Genomic DNA, 20757 nt, shown 5'->3' with positions numbered 1-20757 from the left:
CATGATTTCAGCGAAAAATAATATAATTTTTACTACAAAAAGAGAAGGAAAAAATAAAAAAATATAAAAAAAATATAAAAAAACGGAAAAAAATCGTGATACACAATTTCATTGTTATAAATAACATATATAACGAAAAAATCATATGATCACGTATGCACATTTAGTACATATTGATATGCTTTGAAGGTCATGCTTCACATTGAAATTATTTTACGCAAAATGAAAAGCAAACTGAGAAAAAAGGAAAGAAGAAAATCACTTGTACCTTTTTCTCGAGAAAGTGCAAGGTAAAAGGTGCATTCGTGTAAGAAAGATCGCATGCAGTAAGATCGTTAGTTTCCAATGCATGTACAGTGTGAAGCAATAATAATGTATAAGTCAAATCTATGTGTCGAGATAGCAGTTGATTAACATGCGATCAGAAAATTTTGTATAATAGTCGAACATTCTTTTAACTAAGCTATTACATTCCACTAAGAAAATCTATATAAACAACGATTACGATCATCAACGAAACATAATTGTATAATTGATGAATTATTGTAGAGAGAGAGAGAGAGAGAGAGAGAGAGAGAGAAAAAAAAAGGAAAAAAAAGAAGAGAAAAGAAAAAAAAATATATCCGCCAAACATTTTTATCGCTTATCACTATACACAAACACATTCGCAATGATCACGTTTCCTTTTTTCTTTCGGTGCTATGTTACACAAGGTAATCACGTTTTACTGTTAGGATCATAATTACTTACTTCTATCAACCATGTTACCAACTGAACAAACGGTGGTAGTACCGACGAATCACGGACCTTTTTTATTACGAGGACAGTGAGTGGAGGTTTGTACCAAGTCAACCTCTGCGAAGCTGGATCCTGGATGGTCCTGTAAATCGCGTCATTCAATTTTCTTACGTTATTGCGTTGAATTGTTGATATAGAATGTTCGGATGATCTCGAAAATCCGTTTGAAAAATGTTTTTCCGGAGACATCGTTCGTCGGAGACACTTCCAATAAGTTCGATAATATGATTTGGTTTAACTGAAAACCTCGAATGTACTTCTACTTTATATATACATATATATATATATGTATACGTCCCTACTCACATACCTGGACTTGACTCTAACGATCTCGAACAGTCTATGAAACTTCCGGCCGTATACGACCCGTAAGAGATAATGAATATGCGAATTTAAGCTGGGTCATTAGGAAAGAATAGCTTTTCAATATTTAATGTAATCAGCTGTTCAGCTTGAATTACTTGAATATTTCATGTATGATTTATTTTTAAAGCTTTATTCATATATCCTATTCCATTCTTCTATTCACCTATTTTCTTTGATTTATTTACTTTTATTTTATTTTATTTTTATTTGTTTTTCTTGTTTTTATTTTTTATTACAATATCATAGTGTTCCAGGGTTCAAACGGATCAATGAGAAATTTATATGAAGGAGGTCGAGGCGACGGGGATCCATCGAGTTCGAGTCATTATCGATCGTAGAAAACCTTACCTAATAATAATTCATAAGACACGGTAATCGTCGTCATAGACACACGTAACTTACTCCTGGTCAAGATAAAAGAACTTACTTCGTGCTAAGAAAATAAATCAACGAATTACCAACCTACCGACGCGTTCTTTAATAATTACGCTATTTAACTCGGACTCAGTAATATGTTCTTCTCAAACGCCTTCGAATAATTATTCAAACGATCGAAAAAATCTACGCACTTCAAGAATATTTTTCGACGCGAAGTGCATTTCGTTTTAATTTTGTTTCCTTATTTTTCAAATTTCTAGCATTTTCTATCCTCTATCTTTATTTTATTATATATATATATATATGCCTGTGTGTCAAATTTTAATACTAAATTTAATCAATTCGAATCCGTCAATCTGACGAATTTTTAATTTTCTATTCAAAGTTAGAGAAATAATTAGTATCATTTTTTATCGATTTATATCGACTTTGATTAAATATCACGATATGAATCAACGTTGTAATGAAAAAAAAAAAAGAAAAAAAAATAAAAGGCAACAAAAACCAGTATTTTAATGTATCCATCAACATATGTTTCAGTGTAATATAATCAATATTCATAAATTTAGTATAAAAAGAGAAAAAAAAAACGTTAATTACACGATACTTTTCTTTTTTTTTACATCGTTATAAAACATCAATTTATCTATATATTTTCTAATATGTTTTGAACGTAATAACAAAAACAATTTTTAATTATCTTTCGTATTTCTCATAATAATAATAAAAATTATTCTTATAAAATAAATGCTCAAATATAAAATAAATCGCGTAACAGTTCATTGATCGTTTTAAAACAGCTTCAAAGTGATATAAGAATAAATTAAGTTTAATTTACAAATTAATGACACTTCAACTCACTTGACAGTTCCAACCATGATTGCAGTTGTAAAAGATACAACGAAATGACACTTCACGTCCTGCGATGGTCACTCGCAAACTGGTAACGATACGACTCGTGTTGCGAACTTTTAATGGTAAACGGTAGTACGTTAAAGCGCATGCGTTCTACTCGTTTCGTTCGCTTTGTCCACGTGCTATCATACAACGTAATCTTTCTTTTCTTCGTCTTCGTTTCTTTTTGAAGTATATCTACACTTAAGTTAAGTGTTTAGTGCAGTCATAGATAATAATGACGTATGGTAATAGTTTTGCAAATTTAAGTACATCAATATTTAATTTAGAATTTACATTATATATTTCTTATGTAATTGATTAATCACTAAATAATGTCAATATAATTTTCAATATAAATGAAGAATAAATTTTTTATTCGGTAGTTTGTATGTAAATAAATAATAAATCTTTTATTTCGTGAATTATATAGAAATAAATAATAAATAATAATGTAATATCGGATTGGTCAATATGTAATAATGTAAATAATATAAGTCAAGTCAAGTAATGATGTAATTTTAAATGATAATACAAAGTGGACCAAAAGTTTTTAGACGAACCAAAAGATCTTAGATGATATTAAAAATCAATTACTCTTTTCCAAAATCATTTGGATTAACAATTGTTTTTGTATGTAAAACTACAAGCTTAAAAGTCTCAAAGAAGAGTAATTGATATTTAAAAACATCTAATAAGTTTTGACTCACCCAGGAAATTTTGATACGCTGTATCTTGTTTTACTGTAGCTTGGCATTTATATTTTTGATAAAAACTTTTATAAATTACATATATATATATATCATTATTTATTTATATATCATTATTTACTCAGATAAAATTTTTAAGCAATTGTATATCTATTAAAGAACCCAATGAAATAAACTACTTTTAAAAAGAAAGACATTTTATCAAGGACTATATGACTATCTGCGTTGTACAAAAAAAAATAAAAAATGACAAGAATGATGAGGAAATCATATAATGCGATATTAATAATTCGTAAATATAATTTGCGAAGACATTTTTAAATTATTAGAATTTTTTTTTGTAGTATAAAAAAAGAGACCAATGATCTGACGAGTCTCTTTCCGGATTATTAACATAATTTATTGCGGCATTTATGATTACGAAATGATTGTAGAATCCAAATTAAAATAATCTAATAGAATTCGATGATAGAATCACATTTTATATTTGCCACACAAAATATTTGTTTTTATAACAAGCGTCGATGACTTCTATTGTATCTTCTAATAAAATTTATGATAATAAAAAATATGCACAGGCGATGACGAGTCCGTTACAATTTCGAGTTACACAATCGCAATACCTGAGTTTAACTGAGTCGAATGATTCGACAATTTTTCTTTTTTATTCTCTTCAAATTTTGCTTCGATCATTCTAGCAATGTAATAAGATTTTTGCCAAAAGCAAAATGTCGAAAGTATTATAATAGTTATTTATAAAGACGGAACTGACAAAAGGAAGAAAAAAGAAAAAAAAAGTCAAATGAAAAGAAAAAGGACAAAAATGCAAAGGAAGAATGAATGAATGAATACTCGTATACAATTATCTTGTTTAATTAATAATAATAATACCCATGAATAATGAAGGACCTCACTGACGTAAAAACCTTGAAATATTTCTTTACTACGTATGTACTAATGTCATTCTAATGTCTAACGTAGGCGAATACACTATTGATCAAGGGCAAAATTGTATTTCTATATAATGATCTCACTTTATCTTTCCATTTTCTTTCATGATCTTGTACGATCATCTGAAAGAAAAATTCTTGTCGGTCGCAAAAAAGATTGAACAAAGCAAAAAGAAAAAAGAAAAAAGAAAAAAGAAAGAATACGAAAAGAAACAAAAACCAAAAAGAGGAAGAAATAAATAAAAAATAATACATAATAATCTTTGTCGAATTTGTTCTTTTTTTTCTTTTTTTTCTTTTCTTTTTTTGTTTTTTTTTTTTTGATTGATTTATTAAATAGCAAACAACGTCTCGAACACGCATTTATTTATTTCATGATCGCTCGTTCGAGCCACGAAGAATGGTGAACGCCTACAGAGAGTACCGTTTCTGCGAAATAGGCCACGAGACTTTTGTGCCTTCAACGATGACCATAAGCCATACGATTAATATCGAACGCGATGAGACGACATTGACATTGAACGAGAATTCGATCGAGAATCCTCGATCGATCATTCTCTAAATAATTTTGACCTGTGTATCTCTCTTTTTCTCTTTTTGTCTGTCTGTCTGTCTCTTTTTCTCTCTTTCTCTCTCTATCTCTTTCTATTTAATCTTCGAATTAAATATCATCGTCATATTTAATCTGATTATTTATTTTTAATATAATTTAAATAATAACTCGATGAATCTCCAGACATCGCAGAAAATTACCCTCCGCATAATTAAATCTGAATGATCGGTATTGGCTGAAGTTTTTCTTTTTCTTTTCTTTTCTTTTCTTTTCTTTTCTTTTCTTTATTATGATTATTATTATTATTATTATATAAATTTGACTTTCAACGATTTCAATGTTATATTCCAATGTTAATTAATGTTAATAAATTTCAGAAAGCGATCATTATTTCGATCGATTGTACGAAAAGTTATTCTTTCTTTTTTTTTCTTTTAACATTTCGTTATTTATTGTTTCGTATTATTTTTCAATGCTATGTCTAAAATTTGATGTAGAAAAAAAAAGAAAGAAATGATAATTTATATAAATCAATTTACTTACATGACCATGGCTGAGTTTTTCATTATACGCCCACATGGTCCAAATTGTTGTATTGGACTTGGTGCGTTTAAGCTTCTCGTTCTCCTACAGAAAGAAATAAAGAAATAAATAAATAAATAAAAATGAAAATGAAAATAATAAATACGTAAGTAATCTAATCGAAGAATAAAATTAATATAAATGATAAATAGAGAAATAACGTCTATGATCGAAATAAGTAACTTTTAATGGTCAGCGTGATTATCGTATTTGCGTTTGGAAAGTGTGTAAAAAAAAAAAAAAGAAAAGAAAAAAGAAAAATATAGTCGCAGAATAGAAACCACGGAAGCTCTTCTATAATTCCACAAGTACACAATGGAATACATAATCGAGTCAAGCGCTTTTAAAATTCATTTTGTAATAATTATTCGCTTGGGAACTAAGTACGTCAATGTTAACACGCTCGTTTGCATTTGGACGATCATCTAGCATTTTTTAAAACAATTTTTCCAGAATATTTTCAAGTCCTTCATTTCGATCATTAACAATCTCATTAATAATTTACGTCATTAACATTACTATTATTATTTTTTCTTTTCTTTTAACATACTACCTCAGCACACGATTTTGTAAAGAATTATCCAATGACCCTTTGTCAGTATTATTGTCGAATTGATCGATGTTATCAAAACAACCATCGAGATATCCATTAACAAAGTTTTCACGTAACGGTGATACTTGATCGGTCATTTTGTAAAACTACAAGTTCTTAGAACCACTTGTCTTTTCTTCTTTCCCTTTTCCTTTTTTGTTTTTTAAATCTACACTTTCCCAGAAAGATATTCAAAGTTCAAACAAAGTTTTCATACGAACGCACGTAAGTTTGATTTGTTATTCATTAATGATCTTTGAATAATTTATAAGAAGTTAATCTTTTTTTCATCTCATGCGTCAATTGAGTTTTATGTTTTAATTACTGAAAAAAAGTACATGCAAAATCGAAGAACGATCACGAACTAATTTATTTACATAATATTGAGTAGCGTAAACTACGCCACATATTATTAAATTATATAATTTATAATATTGAATATATTTTTTTTTATTATTTATTTCATTTTATTATATACCATCAGATAATATTATATTAATCATTATTGATTTACTTAATTATAGAATTTCTTTTTTTTTTTTTTTTAAGATGGAAACAACATCTGATTATAGATGATTAAATCTACAATCAATTTAGAATTTACGTAAATTCTAATCTCGAAAGGAAACAATTTTACAATAAAGATAAATTATAAGATACAAAGGATAATTATGAAACAAATAATTTAAAATACTTCTATAGATAACAAGAAAAAAGAGAAGAATAAGAAAAATGATCAAAGTTCGTTATCGTTCGATATCGTTCCTGCAATCGAAGATAAAAAAAAAAAAGAAAAGAAATCCTCAAAAAATATGAAACAAGTTTTCATAAAATGGACGACGTGGATTTTCACGGTATGCTTTCATCTTGTAGTTAACTCGTTGTTATGTCGAATTACGTCCAACTTTGGAATGCTATTACGCAAGTATAAAACGAACTCGCACAGTGAAATCGGAACACTGTGTCGAGCGAGTTAAGCGAATCTTCCAACTTGTCTGGACTCAGTCGATAAAGAAATTCTACCATACCGGTTGAGTATAATTTTACATAAATAATCCCGATTACAAAATCGCCATTGTTTATCTAAAAATTAAATTAAATAAAATTTTGTTTTGTAAATTAAATGTCAACATTCGCGAATAATTCATAAGATCTTATCGACGTGTACATGTGTGCGTGCATACGAGGATTTTTTAAACCGATGATTATTAAAGTGATCTATGGATCATTTGAAATATTAAAAGATAGATATATTGTAACGCACATATTCCTAAAACGTTTAAATTACATAAAACAATTATTTCTGAACAATAAATATACTTATTTTTTCTGTTATCACAGAACAATAATTTTTAACTATTTCAAACCGAGAGATTAAAATAATATTTCCAAAGGAAAAATGTATGATTTAGATCACTTTTATGATTATCGAATTAATTAAATAAATGTCCGATTAAGTAAAAGCCAGTTTTAACTTATCATTTAATTTTGTCAATAATAATATAGACAAAACTATACGATAGAGTACTTTGATGAAAGATGATATTGAATGAATGATTTGATGAAGATTATAAATATTAAAAAAAGTTCCCCTTTCTTGAACGTTTATCGTGGAGTTATCACTGATAATATTATAAGATTATCTTCAATGGAATCGAGTCTGCAGATTTGTCATTGATTGCACATCTTTGATGAAAAACAATTCTTAAGAAATTTTTATCGAACGTTATTATCGAAAATCGTTATTTGCGATTAACATATAAAAATAAAATAAAATAAAAATTTGTTTAACATTCGAACGTTATCTTTTGCAAATATCCAAGTAGCGCAAACATCGACGAGGACAGCGATTTAAAATACATAGTAACGAGACAGCAGTGTTATCGATTAATCGAGCATAAACATCGTCAATCGATTTTTGTCATGAATCATAAATCATGAGGAAAAAATACAAATGTGCATGGAACTCTTGTTTTTCCTGATTACGCAGATCGTAGATCACTCGTTTTTTCTTCTTTCCTTTTTTTTCTCTTTTCTATCTTATAACGTCACGTCACTCGTAAGCTTAAACAACCAAATAATTCACTCGGAACGTATGAAACTATGAATCAAAAAAGATGCACTCCAAAGGAGATACGAATCTCTCTTTCGTTAACAAACAAATAAAATGAATTAATAACGAGTTATAAAAGGATCAGCGAAAGGACCGAATCGGAAGGTAGCCGTTCACGGAATGACGATCGCTCTCCGTTACATTTGCCCGGATACTAAAGCTTTTCTTCCATGCTTGGTCGGTCGGTAAAGGTGTTTGATTCTACAATCGCTCGAAAAGGAAGGCATGCAGAAACTCAAGTTATTAAAAATCTATCCTATCTCGAAAAAATTTCATCCGTATACGCACGATAGAGATCGTCGACTTTATCTCACATTTTTTCTCTAAACTCAATACTTCCTCAGATATATCGTTTCTCTAAAGTTTCATAAGAAAAAAAAAAAAGAAAAAAAAAGAAAAAGAAAAACAAGAAAAAATATTAAAAATCGACGAAAAGTTACATGTTTTGCAAAAAAAAACATTTTGCATTTATTTTCCTTGCAAATATTCTATTCTTTTTCTTTGCAATTTTCTTTCATTTTCTTTTTCTTTTTTTTTTTCTTTTCAAGTACTCATGTTATATGACTTTGTAGATTCAATATTTACGTATATACATTGAACGTATCTATGCTTTTATCGTAGAAAAGCGTTTTCTTATCACAAATGTTTACACGTATATTCACGCACGACCAGATTGCAAACATTTAGTGTCTAACGAGCAACGTATGTTACGCGATCGTACGATCACATATGGAAAATTTGAATGAAATATCTTCAGAAAGAATTTTATATAAGCTTGACCACTATACACACACGCACGCACACGCACGCATGCATAACACGGTTATGTTTTACTAACGCTCATTAGAAATTATTTTATTTATCGTTTCACTCGATTAGCAGATACTCTCGAGAGAAAACTTTCTCCGAGATTGGGAAAGAAAGAAACTTTTAGAAGGTCGTATTGTTTTTCACGTTTGAAAGTTTTCACCTTAGTTCGATTAGCTAAGAAGAATAATATTTGAAAAGTAGAGTACACTATATACTAATCGTTATTATTAAAACTAACAGGAAATGCGTCATAATCCATTTCCCACGCAAAAAGATCCAAATAATAATCATATAATGACAATTTATAATTAATATCAATATTAATCTAAATAATAATATTAATATGATGATAATAATTACTAATAGAATATATAATTGTTAACAGAATTAAAATAAGAATTATTAAAAATTATTATTATTATATAAACAAACTAAATCAAAAAAAAAAAAGTCTATAGAAAAAGATTCTTTTCTCTTTTAATTAACAAGAACGAGAAAAAAAAAAGAAAGAAAGAAAAAACAAAATAAACTACGAACTCGCATAAATATATCATCGATCAGTAAATCCGCTTATAATCCTTACATAGATTTTGAATTGAACGAAAAAGAAATAAAAAAATAATAATGTAATATAAAATAAATAAGGGGAAATTAGGTCGAACCACTTTGGAAGGTTCAAAAGGCTCCAAGAGGTAATATATATTGACCGAGTTAACTCGAACGAACTTGAGAAGGAGAAACGCGAAAAGTTCGGGGCCGGTTCGGTAATCGATTGCAGCGTGAGAATTCTTGAAATTCTTTAGAGCGTTCGTAAGCAGGGCGCCACGTTATATGTACGTTGAAAACCAGAGGAGAGTCCCATCATGGACCGCGTTGCTAGCTCCATTGGACTACGTTCGTTCGAGGGCATCGAATAAAATCCGAAGCAAACGCGTACATTCCATAGCAACTCAACGGCGAAAGGTGAACGCGTTCTCGCTCTCTCGACTCGAAATAAAGAACAAATAAAATAAAATATGTGTATGTATGTATAAGTCTCTCTCTGTGTATATATGTATGTATGTATATATGTACGTATTCTCAGTTGTCACACTTAGAAGAAAGAGTCGTGGATCGTTTGCCTTTCGTCTTTCACAGCATCACTAGCCGTTTGTTCTCTTTTTCAACACCCGAGTAAATTCATTACGCCAAGACCAAAGCAGCTATTTAATTATTCTAACTTGCAATTAGTACCTGACAATGTCTTTTTAATTTTAAATTAATAAGGATCTGATACTTTACATATACGTAATGCATTGGATCAAATTAGAACGAAACAATTTAATGCCTCAGATACTTTTACGGGATTTTACGACGTTACGGGAAATACAAGAAATTCTTCCCAAGTATTCGCACCAATCAAAAATATAATGAATTGTTATCTTTTCTTAATCGAGTTTATAGACAATTCATTCGTATTGCATTCTAATCGATTACTTAAAAAAAAAAAAAAGAAAAAATAAACAAAATCTAATTCCAATCGTTATATATCATTTGTTGTATTAACCGTGCACTTTTTCTTTTTTCTTTTTTTTTTTTTTTTAAATCAAAAACGTGCGCATGTGACAAGATCTAATTTGAGAAAACTAATTAATCGATCGACGAACTCGAAATTCATTTTAAAATTATATTGAAAAGTTATTCGATATAAAATGTAGGCTACGAGTATCGTATGTCAAGTTTGGCAACGATCGAAATAGAGATAAAGCGAGATACAGAGAGATAGAGCGTATATTCGTATGCGTGTGTCAGAGAAAGAGAGAGAGATAGAGAGAGAGAGAGAGAGAGAGAAAGAGAGAGAGAGAAAGAGAAAGAGAAAGAGTCCGTGTCGTACCTCAACTCGGCTTCGTCCATGTTTGTGTACATCTAGCCAAGAAGACTTTGTAAGAAAATGATAAGTAGAGGAGAAGAGACGCAACAGACGAGCTGATGCCGATCGAAGAGGATTAAGGCACGTTCCGGTAGTGAGAAACTCGAAAGAAGAACACCAACTGGGCGGGTTCGCCGTTTGTACACTAACAAAGATGACGACGACCGGCGTCGCGACGCCCGAGCGTCGTCCGAGTTGCGCTATTGAAACAGCGCATGCGTTGTAAACGTCACGACCAATCAATTGCTCCTTTCGAAATCTTGCCACTCTCTTTCTTTCTATCTCTATCTCCTTCTTTCTCTCTCTCTCTCCCTCTCTCTCTCTCTTTCTCTATCTTTATCTATCTATATTTATATTTTCTTTATCGATTTGCATAATTTATTTCGAGAAAGTTTTCGATCCAAAAAATAATAAAAGAAAGTTGAAAAAAAGATCAAAAATTTCCAAAATTATGTAAATAAAATCATTTCGATGCTTATATTATTCGAAATTGAATGATTCCCAAATTATGTAAACAGATAATATATATATATATATACATAAGATATAAAATATGTCGGGTTCATAGATATGCAAGCAACTTGTTGAAGTTTAACAGAAAGTTTGATCAGAGATATTTACACGGCTCTAAGTCGCTAACAAAGTGTATGTAAATGTTTCTTTTTTCTCTCTCTCTCTCTCTCTCTCTCTTTTTTTTTTTTTTTTTTTTTTAATTCATATGGATCTTTTCGAAGGTCGACATTGTTTCTTTATATACATTTTTTTTATTTATACATATCCTTAGATATCTATAAATTTTGTTGTACATTTATATAGCAGCGGCCAGTTGTAATCGAAGTTAATATCTAGTAAAAAATTGTCGTTATGCACCGTTTACGAGATAATAGAGATCTTAACGACTGACTAATACATTCATACTTGCTATATAAGCACATTATTTACAAATCAAGCGATCGTGCATTTTGATGAGATGAAGGTCAGCGATCTTGTGCGACGTAATCAGTTGCAAAATATTATGTGGTCTGATGAATTGTTATTCAAATTGTAATATAAAAATTCAATTATTTGAATACTATTAAGATGTCGATTATCTCGTGAACGATGCATGATAATTTTTTACTAGATATGATTTCAATTGCAAATAATCATTATTATGTAAGTAAGCAGAAACGAAAATTATACTCGTCTATTTAAAACAACTGTGTCGACCTTCATAACTCGAAAAGATCACGAGTAAAAAAAAAATTTGTACTTTGTAGCTGACTCAGAGTAATACAAATACATCTTATTAAATTTTCTTTTAATTTCAACCAGTCGCAAGATATTCGCACGGATATCTATAGATGGACACACTGTATATATATATATAAGTTATAATAATCCAAAGTAAATCACTATAAATAAGTTATTGTTTTACTTTTAACGAATGTAAAACAGAGTCGATCGCTGAGTCTCTATTGATCAAGTTAGTGTCCAGTCTCCAGTTTCGATCGCGAATTAAAATCGGATTACGTTTCTTCTGGTTAATTACGAAATAGAATGAGCCAAGTGCCGGTTTCTGGATGTTATATATAACACTGCTCTTTTTTTTTACGCTCTTCGAACTACTTTCAATACGAAAATAAGCAAAGATTATAGATATATATATATAAAAAATCTTTTTTATAGTAATAAACGTTTTTCTTATAAATAATAATTATTTACTCCATAATGCAATATTACGACGATTATTTTTTATATAGAAAATTAAAGAAAAAAGAAAAAAAAATATTCATTCCGGTACCGGGAATCGAACCCGAGCCTCCTGGGTGAAAGCCAGGTATCCTAGCCACTAGACCATACCGGACTTGTGGAAGAAACTGTTTCCTCTCTCAAATATAAAATAGAAATCATTCTTAATTAGGTATTATAAATATATCATGATATTACGAATTAAAATATTATCTATATACGCTCTAATATTCGACGATCTTACAATTTTTATTTAGATCGTAAAAAAAAAATAAATTATTGAATCAAATACGATCAAATAAATAAGAAGAATAAAGGAGTTAACCATAATTTTCAACGTTTTATAATATTTACTCACGGCCAAGTGCCAGAACGTTTTCTTCGTCTAGTTTCCGGACTTTTATCATAGTCCTCGAAGAAAATTCCATCTGTATCATTGTTCTCGAAATTAGCAGCACCACCTTTCAATCCGGTAATGGATCTCCAATCGAGCAGTTCGCTCACGCTACGTCTTCGTGGTTTTTCCTTCACCATTTCCATCATCCATTTACGTCACCGTTTGATTTTAATCCAACACTTGCCTCATTGATATCCTTGAAAGTAACGAAGTATCGAGCGTCTTCCAAAACCTTCTTCCTTCTTCCATTGTTCAGATCTTAGCATAGGAATCATGATTTTACGATCGTTGGTTCGAACACTCTTAAAAGAAACATTTCTCGAACGATAGAAAAAGAAAAAAAGAAAAAGAACGCTCTAAAAAAAAAAAGAAATAATCTTTTTAAACGCGAAACAAGATATCTAAGATACGACTTAACGAAAAGATACCACGTCTAAGTTCTCTCAGCTGTTCGATCAGCTGTTCACATATCACGTGATACTTTGAAGCGCCATTTAAAAAGATTCCAACACGATTTTAATTAAAAAACTCCTACGGATGCAACGCTTTATCATTCCTATGATTTTAATGATTATTAAGTGTTAAGAAATATGAAAAATGATTCTTTCCGCCTTTTTTTTTTTTTCTTTCATATCACAATTTTTTGTTATGTTCTTTACAAAGTTTCATGATGCATATAAATTCGAATCGAAATATTCCATTCGATATATATATATATACATATACATAAATAAATAAATAAATATATAATACGTATATAAATATATACGTAGTTACTCAAGTGCGTCTATTTCCATATCGTTTTACAAAGAGTGTATATTCGCTCGTTCGCTCATTCGTTCGTTCATTCGTTCTTTCTTTCTTTCTTTCTTTCTTTCGTTCGTTCGTTCGTCATTCGTTCACTCGCGCGCACACGCGCTCGACCCACTTCTTTCACACTTGGGAAATTTCACTTCGCGAACAGTACCCAAGCACGCCTTTATTAATAATGAATCAACATCAAATCGAATCGAATCGAATCGAATCAAATCGATATCACATATCTCTCTTTCTCTCTTTTACTTTCCGCATGCGTTTCTTCGTGTACATATGTATGCATGTACTTTATCGCAATGCGAGCACCATCGTCGAAGGGTTTCGCTTTCAACGAGAGTTCTGTTACCAACGTTCTACTTTTCTCTCCCCTCCCCCCTCTCTCCCTCTGTCCTTCTCTTTTTTTTCTACACTCACCGTGATCGATCGATTCCAAAGACTTTGAAATATTTACTTGCTCGGCAATTTACGTTTATCGTCCATAATAAACAAATTATTTAGAGGACGAATAGAACGCTCAAGGATCCTTACCTAACAATTGTTTTTCCTTTGTATTATTTCTCTTTAATTTGTATTCTCGCTTTAATGCGTATAACAACGACGTAATGAGCAAAGTAGTATTACGTAACGATTAAGAAATTCTATTTTCAAGCTGGTACATCGTTGGAATTTTTGTTAGTTTTATCGCGTGAGAGGCGAAAGTACAACGAACTTAACTTAGTCAGATCAAGGTACGAAAGTGTGGATAAGGAAGAATGGAAATAGACGTAGCTCGACGTTTTTTTTTATCTTTTACATACTCGGGCACAGTGACACGGTTTAATGATTAAAATCAAGACGAAAATCACGTAAGTAACGTCAAAAAGATAGTCTCGTTCTCGATTCGTAATAGACGATAGAAATAGCCGTTCCTTAGAAGAGTGCCAACAGAAAAATAACGTTGACCTCGAGTGATCGAGGGATTCTGTCATTAACACTCAAGAGTCAAGATCGAAGAATAAATCGATTCGAATTCCTATCAAGATATATTATAAATTTACATTCGAATCATTTACTCGAGTCGCTTCGTTGCATCCGCAAGCGTTTCTTCTTTTGTCTTTTTTTCTTTTTATTTTTCTTTTTCGCAACTTTGTCTTCTTCGAAACTTCATTCTTAATAAAGACATGATCGTAGATTTTTCATTGTTCACTTACTATTGTATTTGATACACGCACAAAACGAATTTTATATACGAAATCGTGTAACGACGCACGATATAACGATCTATATTTCCAATTACGTTGAAAATGAATATTCGATTATATTCTTTCACACAGTCAGCCTCAAAATATACGGGAGAATAAAGTCTTGGCTCGTCCGCAATCGCCGAGCGCCGAGACTCTACTGACGAGAGACGATACGGTGCCGCGACCTCTCTCTATGTATATACATATGATATACATGTGTACGATGTATGTGTATATAAATACGTACGTAAGTATACGTCGTCGTCCGCTTATGTTAGGGCTTTCTAACTCGCAACACTCCCTACCACAACAACATCGCAACTAACTCCGTACAATAGAAAGAATATCGACTTTGAATCTTCCATAGGTCGTATTATCTATTTTTTACGCATTAATTTTCCACATAAATTTATACGGATAGTATTGTGTGTGTGTATGCGTGTGTTGCGTACATTTCATATCTGATAATTAATTCAATAATTTCCTTTTCCTTTTCTCTTTTCCATTTTCTATTTTCTTTTTTACTTTTTTTTCTTTCGTTTTATTTAACCAAACGACCGATGTAACAAAATTCTATTTTACGCATTTATTATCCGCAAGTCATCGTAAAATTTTACAAGCTTATCGCTTGTAAATGTTCTTACCTATGTAACAAAATAAAATAAATAAATAAAATCCATAATATTCAGAGAACGTTTCTTTGGAAAGAGTAACATTCGTTCCAGTCGAGGTAAGGAGAACAAAAGGTGCCGCTGAGCCAAGGCTGAAACTTGTCGTCTTGCTGCCGGAAGTCTCCACCTCGTGGCAATACAGACTTCCGGCCAGTGAAAGCGACAATGGCCTCGAGGCTAATGGACTTCGTAGCTCACAGTTGGGAAAGAGAGAGAAAAAGAGAAAAAGAGAAAGAAAGAGAAGATAGAGAGAGAGAGAGAGAGATAGAAAGAGAGAGAGAGAGAGAGAAAGAGAGAACATTAGGTGCGGTATTGCAACGTCTTCATGCGAGTTAGACTCGCTTGCGTGTCGAGCTCGACCTATTTTCTTCAACATCGCTCTTCGTTGAAAACAACACTAGTCTTTCTTCGGTTACCATTAAATAGTCAAGAAAAATTAACTTTTTCTCTCACGTTCTCTCGACAATATCATTATCCTTTGGTTCTTTCTAATCTCGCTCTGTCTTTCTCTCTCTCTCTCTCTCTTTCCCTCTTTCTCTGTCTCTCTCCCTCTCTCTATGAGACTATTATTCTCCGTTTCTTCCTAATCTCTTTTCCCTTCTCTCTCCCACTCTACAATACTATTATTCTGTCCCTTTTTAACCCCTCTCACTCACTCCCTCTTTCACTCCTTACAAGACTATTATTCTCTATTTCTCTCTGTTTCTTTCTCACTCTCTCTCTTTCTTTCTTTACAATACTATTATTCTCTATTTCTTTCTCATCTCTCTCTCTCTTTCTCTCTCTCTCTCTCTCTCTCTCTATCTTTCTCTTTCTCTTTCTCATTTCTAATTTGCTGAGATATCTTATTCTAATCCATTATAAGTAGGTATAGAAAACAAAAAATGTCAGTTTAATAATACAGAACTCTTTGTCCATTCCACTTTCAAGTTTTTATCTTATGATAGTTATAACGAACTATTAGTCTATGTTAATAATTATGTTAATAACGAGGCAAATACGTATCAAACGCTTTCTAATAAGGAAATGAAAAATACTCTTATCGCGCGCCTCGCTTTCTGTGAAAACCGACGCTTTCTCGTCAAGTGGTTCGAATTTTTTATTATTAGCATTATTACTATTATTATTTTTTTTTCTTTTTACTATTTTTATTACGAAAAGATAATCTTGTGGTCGACGATGAAACGTGAGCGCAATTTACTTGAGTTGCCAGAGTATTCGTGAATGAGACTCGTGATGGATCGTAAACAGTTTAGAAAAGTGATAAATAATGAATAGATTAATGTGAAAAAATATATATAATGTGAATACATAGAAAATATGAAAATAATTTGGACCCATTAAAATAGTTGAAAAGGACTTTCTCAAGTGCGATGGTGGTGTAATGGTCAGCATAGTTGCCTTCCAAGCAGTTGATCCGGGTTCGATTCCCGGCCATCGCACACATATTTTTTTTCCCCCTCTTCTTTTTTTTTTTTTGAGCTTTTTTAAATATTTCCGACATCGTTATCAGTTAAATCATTGTTAAAAAGCAAACAACATTAATTCTTCAAAAATTAATTAAGATAAATGCGTAACTAATCTACAAGGAGTATGCTACAAGCAACATATAGATTATTTAAAAATCAGTAAAATAAAAATATATAGAATGTAATAATAATATTAATAATACGCGTAATATACCATTGGAGCAGTTTGTGCGCAATAAATGAAAAAAAATAAAAAGTATAGTACAACAGCGATATACAGCTAGGTCAAAAAGATCTGAGTTTTAAATACGTACTTACAAATATAGATTTAAAATACAATGATAAAAATAAACAAAACAGTCTAGTAAATGTAAGCAAATATTACGTCATACATATCTTTTCTACGAATCTCTCCTACTTAGATATATATATATGTATATATGTATATATATATATATATAAAACTATTTAGATATATATAGAAAAGCCGACAGATCCTCCTTGTATTCAAGCACAAATATCGGAGTTAAAATCTAAATCTAAAAATTACTCTAACTACAGTTATTAAAAACTCATCGATTTTATCATTTTTACTATATATTATTTTATATCCCAACTGTATAAATATATTTAATTATTAAATATTTAAAAAATTTATTAAATTTTTTAAAATTTTTATTAAAAATATTTAATTATTAAATATATTATTTTATATTCTAACTGTATAAATATGTTTATTACTTTTTTTATTATGTTAATATTATAAGCATATACAAAGTATAATCGTTAAATCCGATATTGACAAAGATTAAAAGAACTCACGTAAAGCAGCTGTTAATAAGTTTTACGTTTTTGTTTTTCATTTATTTTATCTTTTATTTTTTACGTTTAAAAAATTATCTTTATTTTCCGGTCGTATTATTTAAATGTCCAAACGAGCATGTTTAAGAAACAAAAATTAAAAAAGGAAAAAGAAAGATGGCCTTTCAAGCAATTAAATTAAAGAATTCGATTACTGGCTATTATATACAAATTCTTTTTTTTAGATTATTTTTCAACAAAATTTTTCTTTTTAAATAATGCTTCCGATATTGTTTTTAAATTCGTTAAAATAGGAACAATGTCGTTTCTACAAAATTAATTGAGTGACCACATCAAGATCAAAGTTTGATGAAATGATATAAAAGATAAAAAACGCTCTCGTATTTGTTCAGAATAGATCAATGTAATTTGATTCAGCACACGTGACTCGTGAAGTAATAAAACGTGAGCAATAGTTTGCGTCAGCTAATACGCGTGATGTTAAGTATTATCATAATTCATCAACTCGGCCATTTTAAATGTGTTTTCAAAGAGGATGACGTACGAAGAATTCGCATGATCGATATGAAATTATACTCCATTCGTAAAAATATAATAATAAAAATACTATTGTTTATCGAATGAAGATGTATATCTATCAATAAATATTACACTTTGTGCAAGTAGCACTGCTGGTGTAGTGGTATCATGCAAGATTCCCATTCTTGCGACCCGGGTTCGATTCCCGGGCAGTGCAAGTTTTTTTTTTCTTTTTTTAATTATAAAACATAAACGAACATAAAAACGCGATTCAATAATTAACAATGCAAATTAAATGATTAATATCTTTCTCCCTTCAAAAGAATATCTTACTATTGTAAAACATAAAGAAATATCTATGATTAATAGGACTAATTACGAAATAATACACACGTATATTTCTAAAAGTGAACTTCATTAAATTTAATATTCTTAAAAAATATTCTTCCGATATTATTTGGAAATGGAGAGAAAGAGAGAGAGAAAGAGAGAGAGAAAAAAAAGAGAAAAAAAATAATTTCAAAATATTCTACTATATTTACGATTAAATTCGAGATTGGCAACTTACGCTCAGCCGAGATTGGCAATCTTTTATACCTTAGAGAAGATTTGAAAAGTGTCCTTCTCGTTCTTAGGGCAATCCTGTAAAGGACACTTCTACTCCAGAGCATCGCTATATACCGCGCACCGTTCTACTGACAAGGTCCCCGAACGTCGTGCGTTTTCATCTTTTGTCAGACAAGTGTACATTATCCGGAAAGGGTAGGGGGAAGGAAAGAAAAATTTTGTAACGATAAGAGAAGAACCTCAGTGATAACCTAAAGCTGTTTCGTTCTTGTACGATAGAGAAGATGTTGATGTGTGTGGTGCGCGCGACTAACTGAACATTCGTACGAATATATCTCTTCTTTTATCTTATTAAACGCGACATGAGTGAGAGCTCTCCAATCGAGTAGATTGTTTTGAATTTCATAATTAATTACACACAATTGCGTATTTAAAAGTCGTCTTTACGAATCCAAGAAGAAAAAAGAAAAAAAGAAAAAAAAAATGGTGTCATTTGAAACAAAATATTATTTTTAAAATATTTCACATTGTATATCATTATTTTATCTAATACTTTTATGATTCTATAGTATATAGATAACGATATTGCCAAATGTTACGATCGTAAAAGAAGAAAACTTTTGACATTAGCTTCGTGTTATTTTCGTATCATTTCTTTTTATCGGAATCTTCGGTATCTTCGTTCTTTGCTAACAAATGTATTAATTTTAGTGGTATAATAAAATCTACTTACAAAATTAAACACGTGACCGAACGTTATTACTCAGATTGACCGAGAAAATGAATTTGTATCGTCTTCGTATTGCACTCGATAAAAATATATCACTATGTCATTATCGTCCGCATTCTTGCACATTTGACATACGGGTTAATACTCTGATCTCATGAAGTTCATGAAGATTTTGAATGAATAATAAAAAGTTTTCTATTTCCCTTTTATATCTCGCAAATGATATTTCTTGTTATAGATACGTTCTTTTAATAAACGAAATAATGGCGTTAAATCATTGAAAGAAATTTATTGAATTTAAATATAATATACACATATATCGAGTGCTTGTATTTCTCGCGTTCGTGTGTTGTGTTTGTTCATATGGAAGTGGAAATTTTACACCTTCATGGAGGTGGGAATTTTACACCTTCAGGATCAACACGAACGAGTCACGAGAAAGTGGTTCTGGTTTTCTGAATACTCAAGGCTCGAGAAACGAGTCTCTTTGCATAATAGATACAGGACATTTAGACGCAAATTTAGTTTGAAAAATTCTAAAACCGGATTATATTTCGAAAAGTTTTCTACAAAAGGAAGACTTATCGATATAGATAAGGGTAATATTAGTTGATACGATCAAATCAAAAGCAATTATAATTATTAAGCATTCGCAATATACAAGGTGGCCTATAAAGCAGTTAACAAAAATTCATTATTATTGCTAACAGGTTTAATTTACAAACATTAAGTCACACAGATAACATTTAATAGATCTAATTTATGCATTGAAAATGAGAGAAAGCGTTATCAGCATCTAATATAGATTAGTAACATGTTATTGCAGTCATTCTGTATTAAATATTATCTATGTGGCTTGCGTTTCTATATATGTGTATCTGTTTACAATAATAATGCATTTTTGTCAATCGACTTATAGACGACCTTGTATAATTGCAAAATAGGGTTAAAAGGGTTAAAAATTCAAATCCATGCAATTTATAAATTAAATAAGCAAAAAATACGAAAGTGCATTTATGATATATCATACAGTTTCGTATAAAATCTACTATTTTAATCAATGAGATTGGATAAACGTATTTAAATAAAACATATATTATTATGAATAATCACTAATGCACTATGAAGAAAACTACTATATCAACAGAATAATTACC

The 20757-nt window shown here is 30.4% G+C and overlaps 1 protein-coding gene and 3 non-coding genes across 13 annotated transcripts in view; 2 read left to right on the top strand and 2 right to left on the bottom strand.

Moving 5' to 3' along the window:
* Positions 1-20757, bottom strand: part of LOC127064244 (NAD kinase-like) — a 31778-nt gene that overhangs the window by 7310 nt on the left and 3711 nt on the right. For 2 of the 10 annotated variants that reach the window (XM_050995053.1, XM_050995071.1), the window contains 2 exons: positions 5193-5276; positions 751-880 (listed from right to left, as the gene is read on the bottom strand). In XM_050995053.1, coding sequence (XP_050851010.1) covers positions 751-880; positions 5193-5276 — 214 coding nt within the window. The other 8 variants (XM_050995032.1, XM_050995024.1, XM_050995043.1 and 5 more) reach the window with 8 other exon arrangements.
* On the bottom strand, positions 12430-12501 carry Trnae-uuc (transfer RNA glutamic acid (anticodon UUC)). Its single transcript has one exon. It is a non-coding gene; the product is annotated as a tRNA-Glu (tRNA).
* On the top strand, positions 16864-16935 carry Trnag-ucc (transfer RNA glycine (anticodon UCC)). The gene has a single exon. It is a non-coding gene; the product is annotated as a tRNA-Gly (tRNA).
* On the top strand, positions 18450-18520 carry Trnag-ccc (transfer RNA glycine (anticodon CCC)). Its single transcript has one exon. It is a non-coding gene; the product is annotated as a tRNA-Gly (tRNA).

Source organism: Vespula vulgaris, chromosome 1 (assembly GCF_905475345.1).
Source record: "Vespula vulgaris chromosome 1, iyVesVulg1.1, whole genome shotgun sequence".
Taxonomy (NCBI): Eukaryota; Metazoa; Arthropoda; class Insecta; order Hymenoptera; family Vespidae; genus Vespula; species Vespula vulgaris.
Note: the sequence above shows the minus strand (reverse complement) of the source record. Positions and strands in the feature narration are given on the sequence as shown.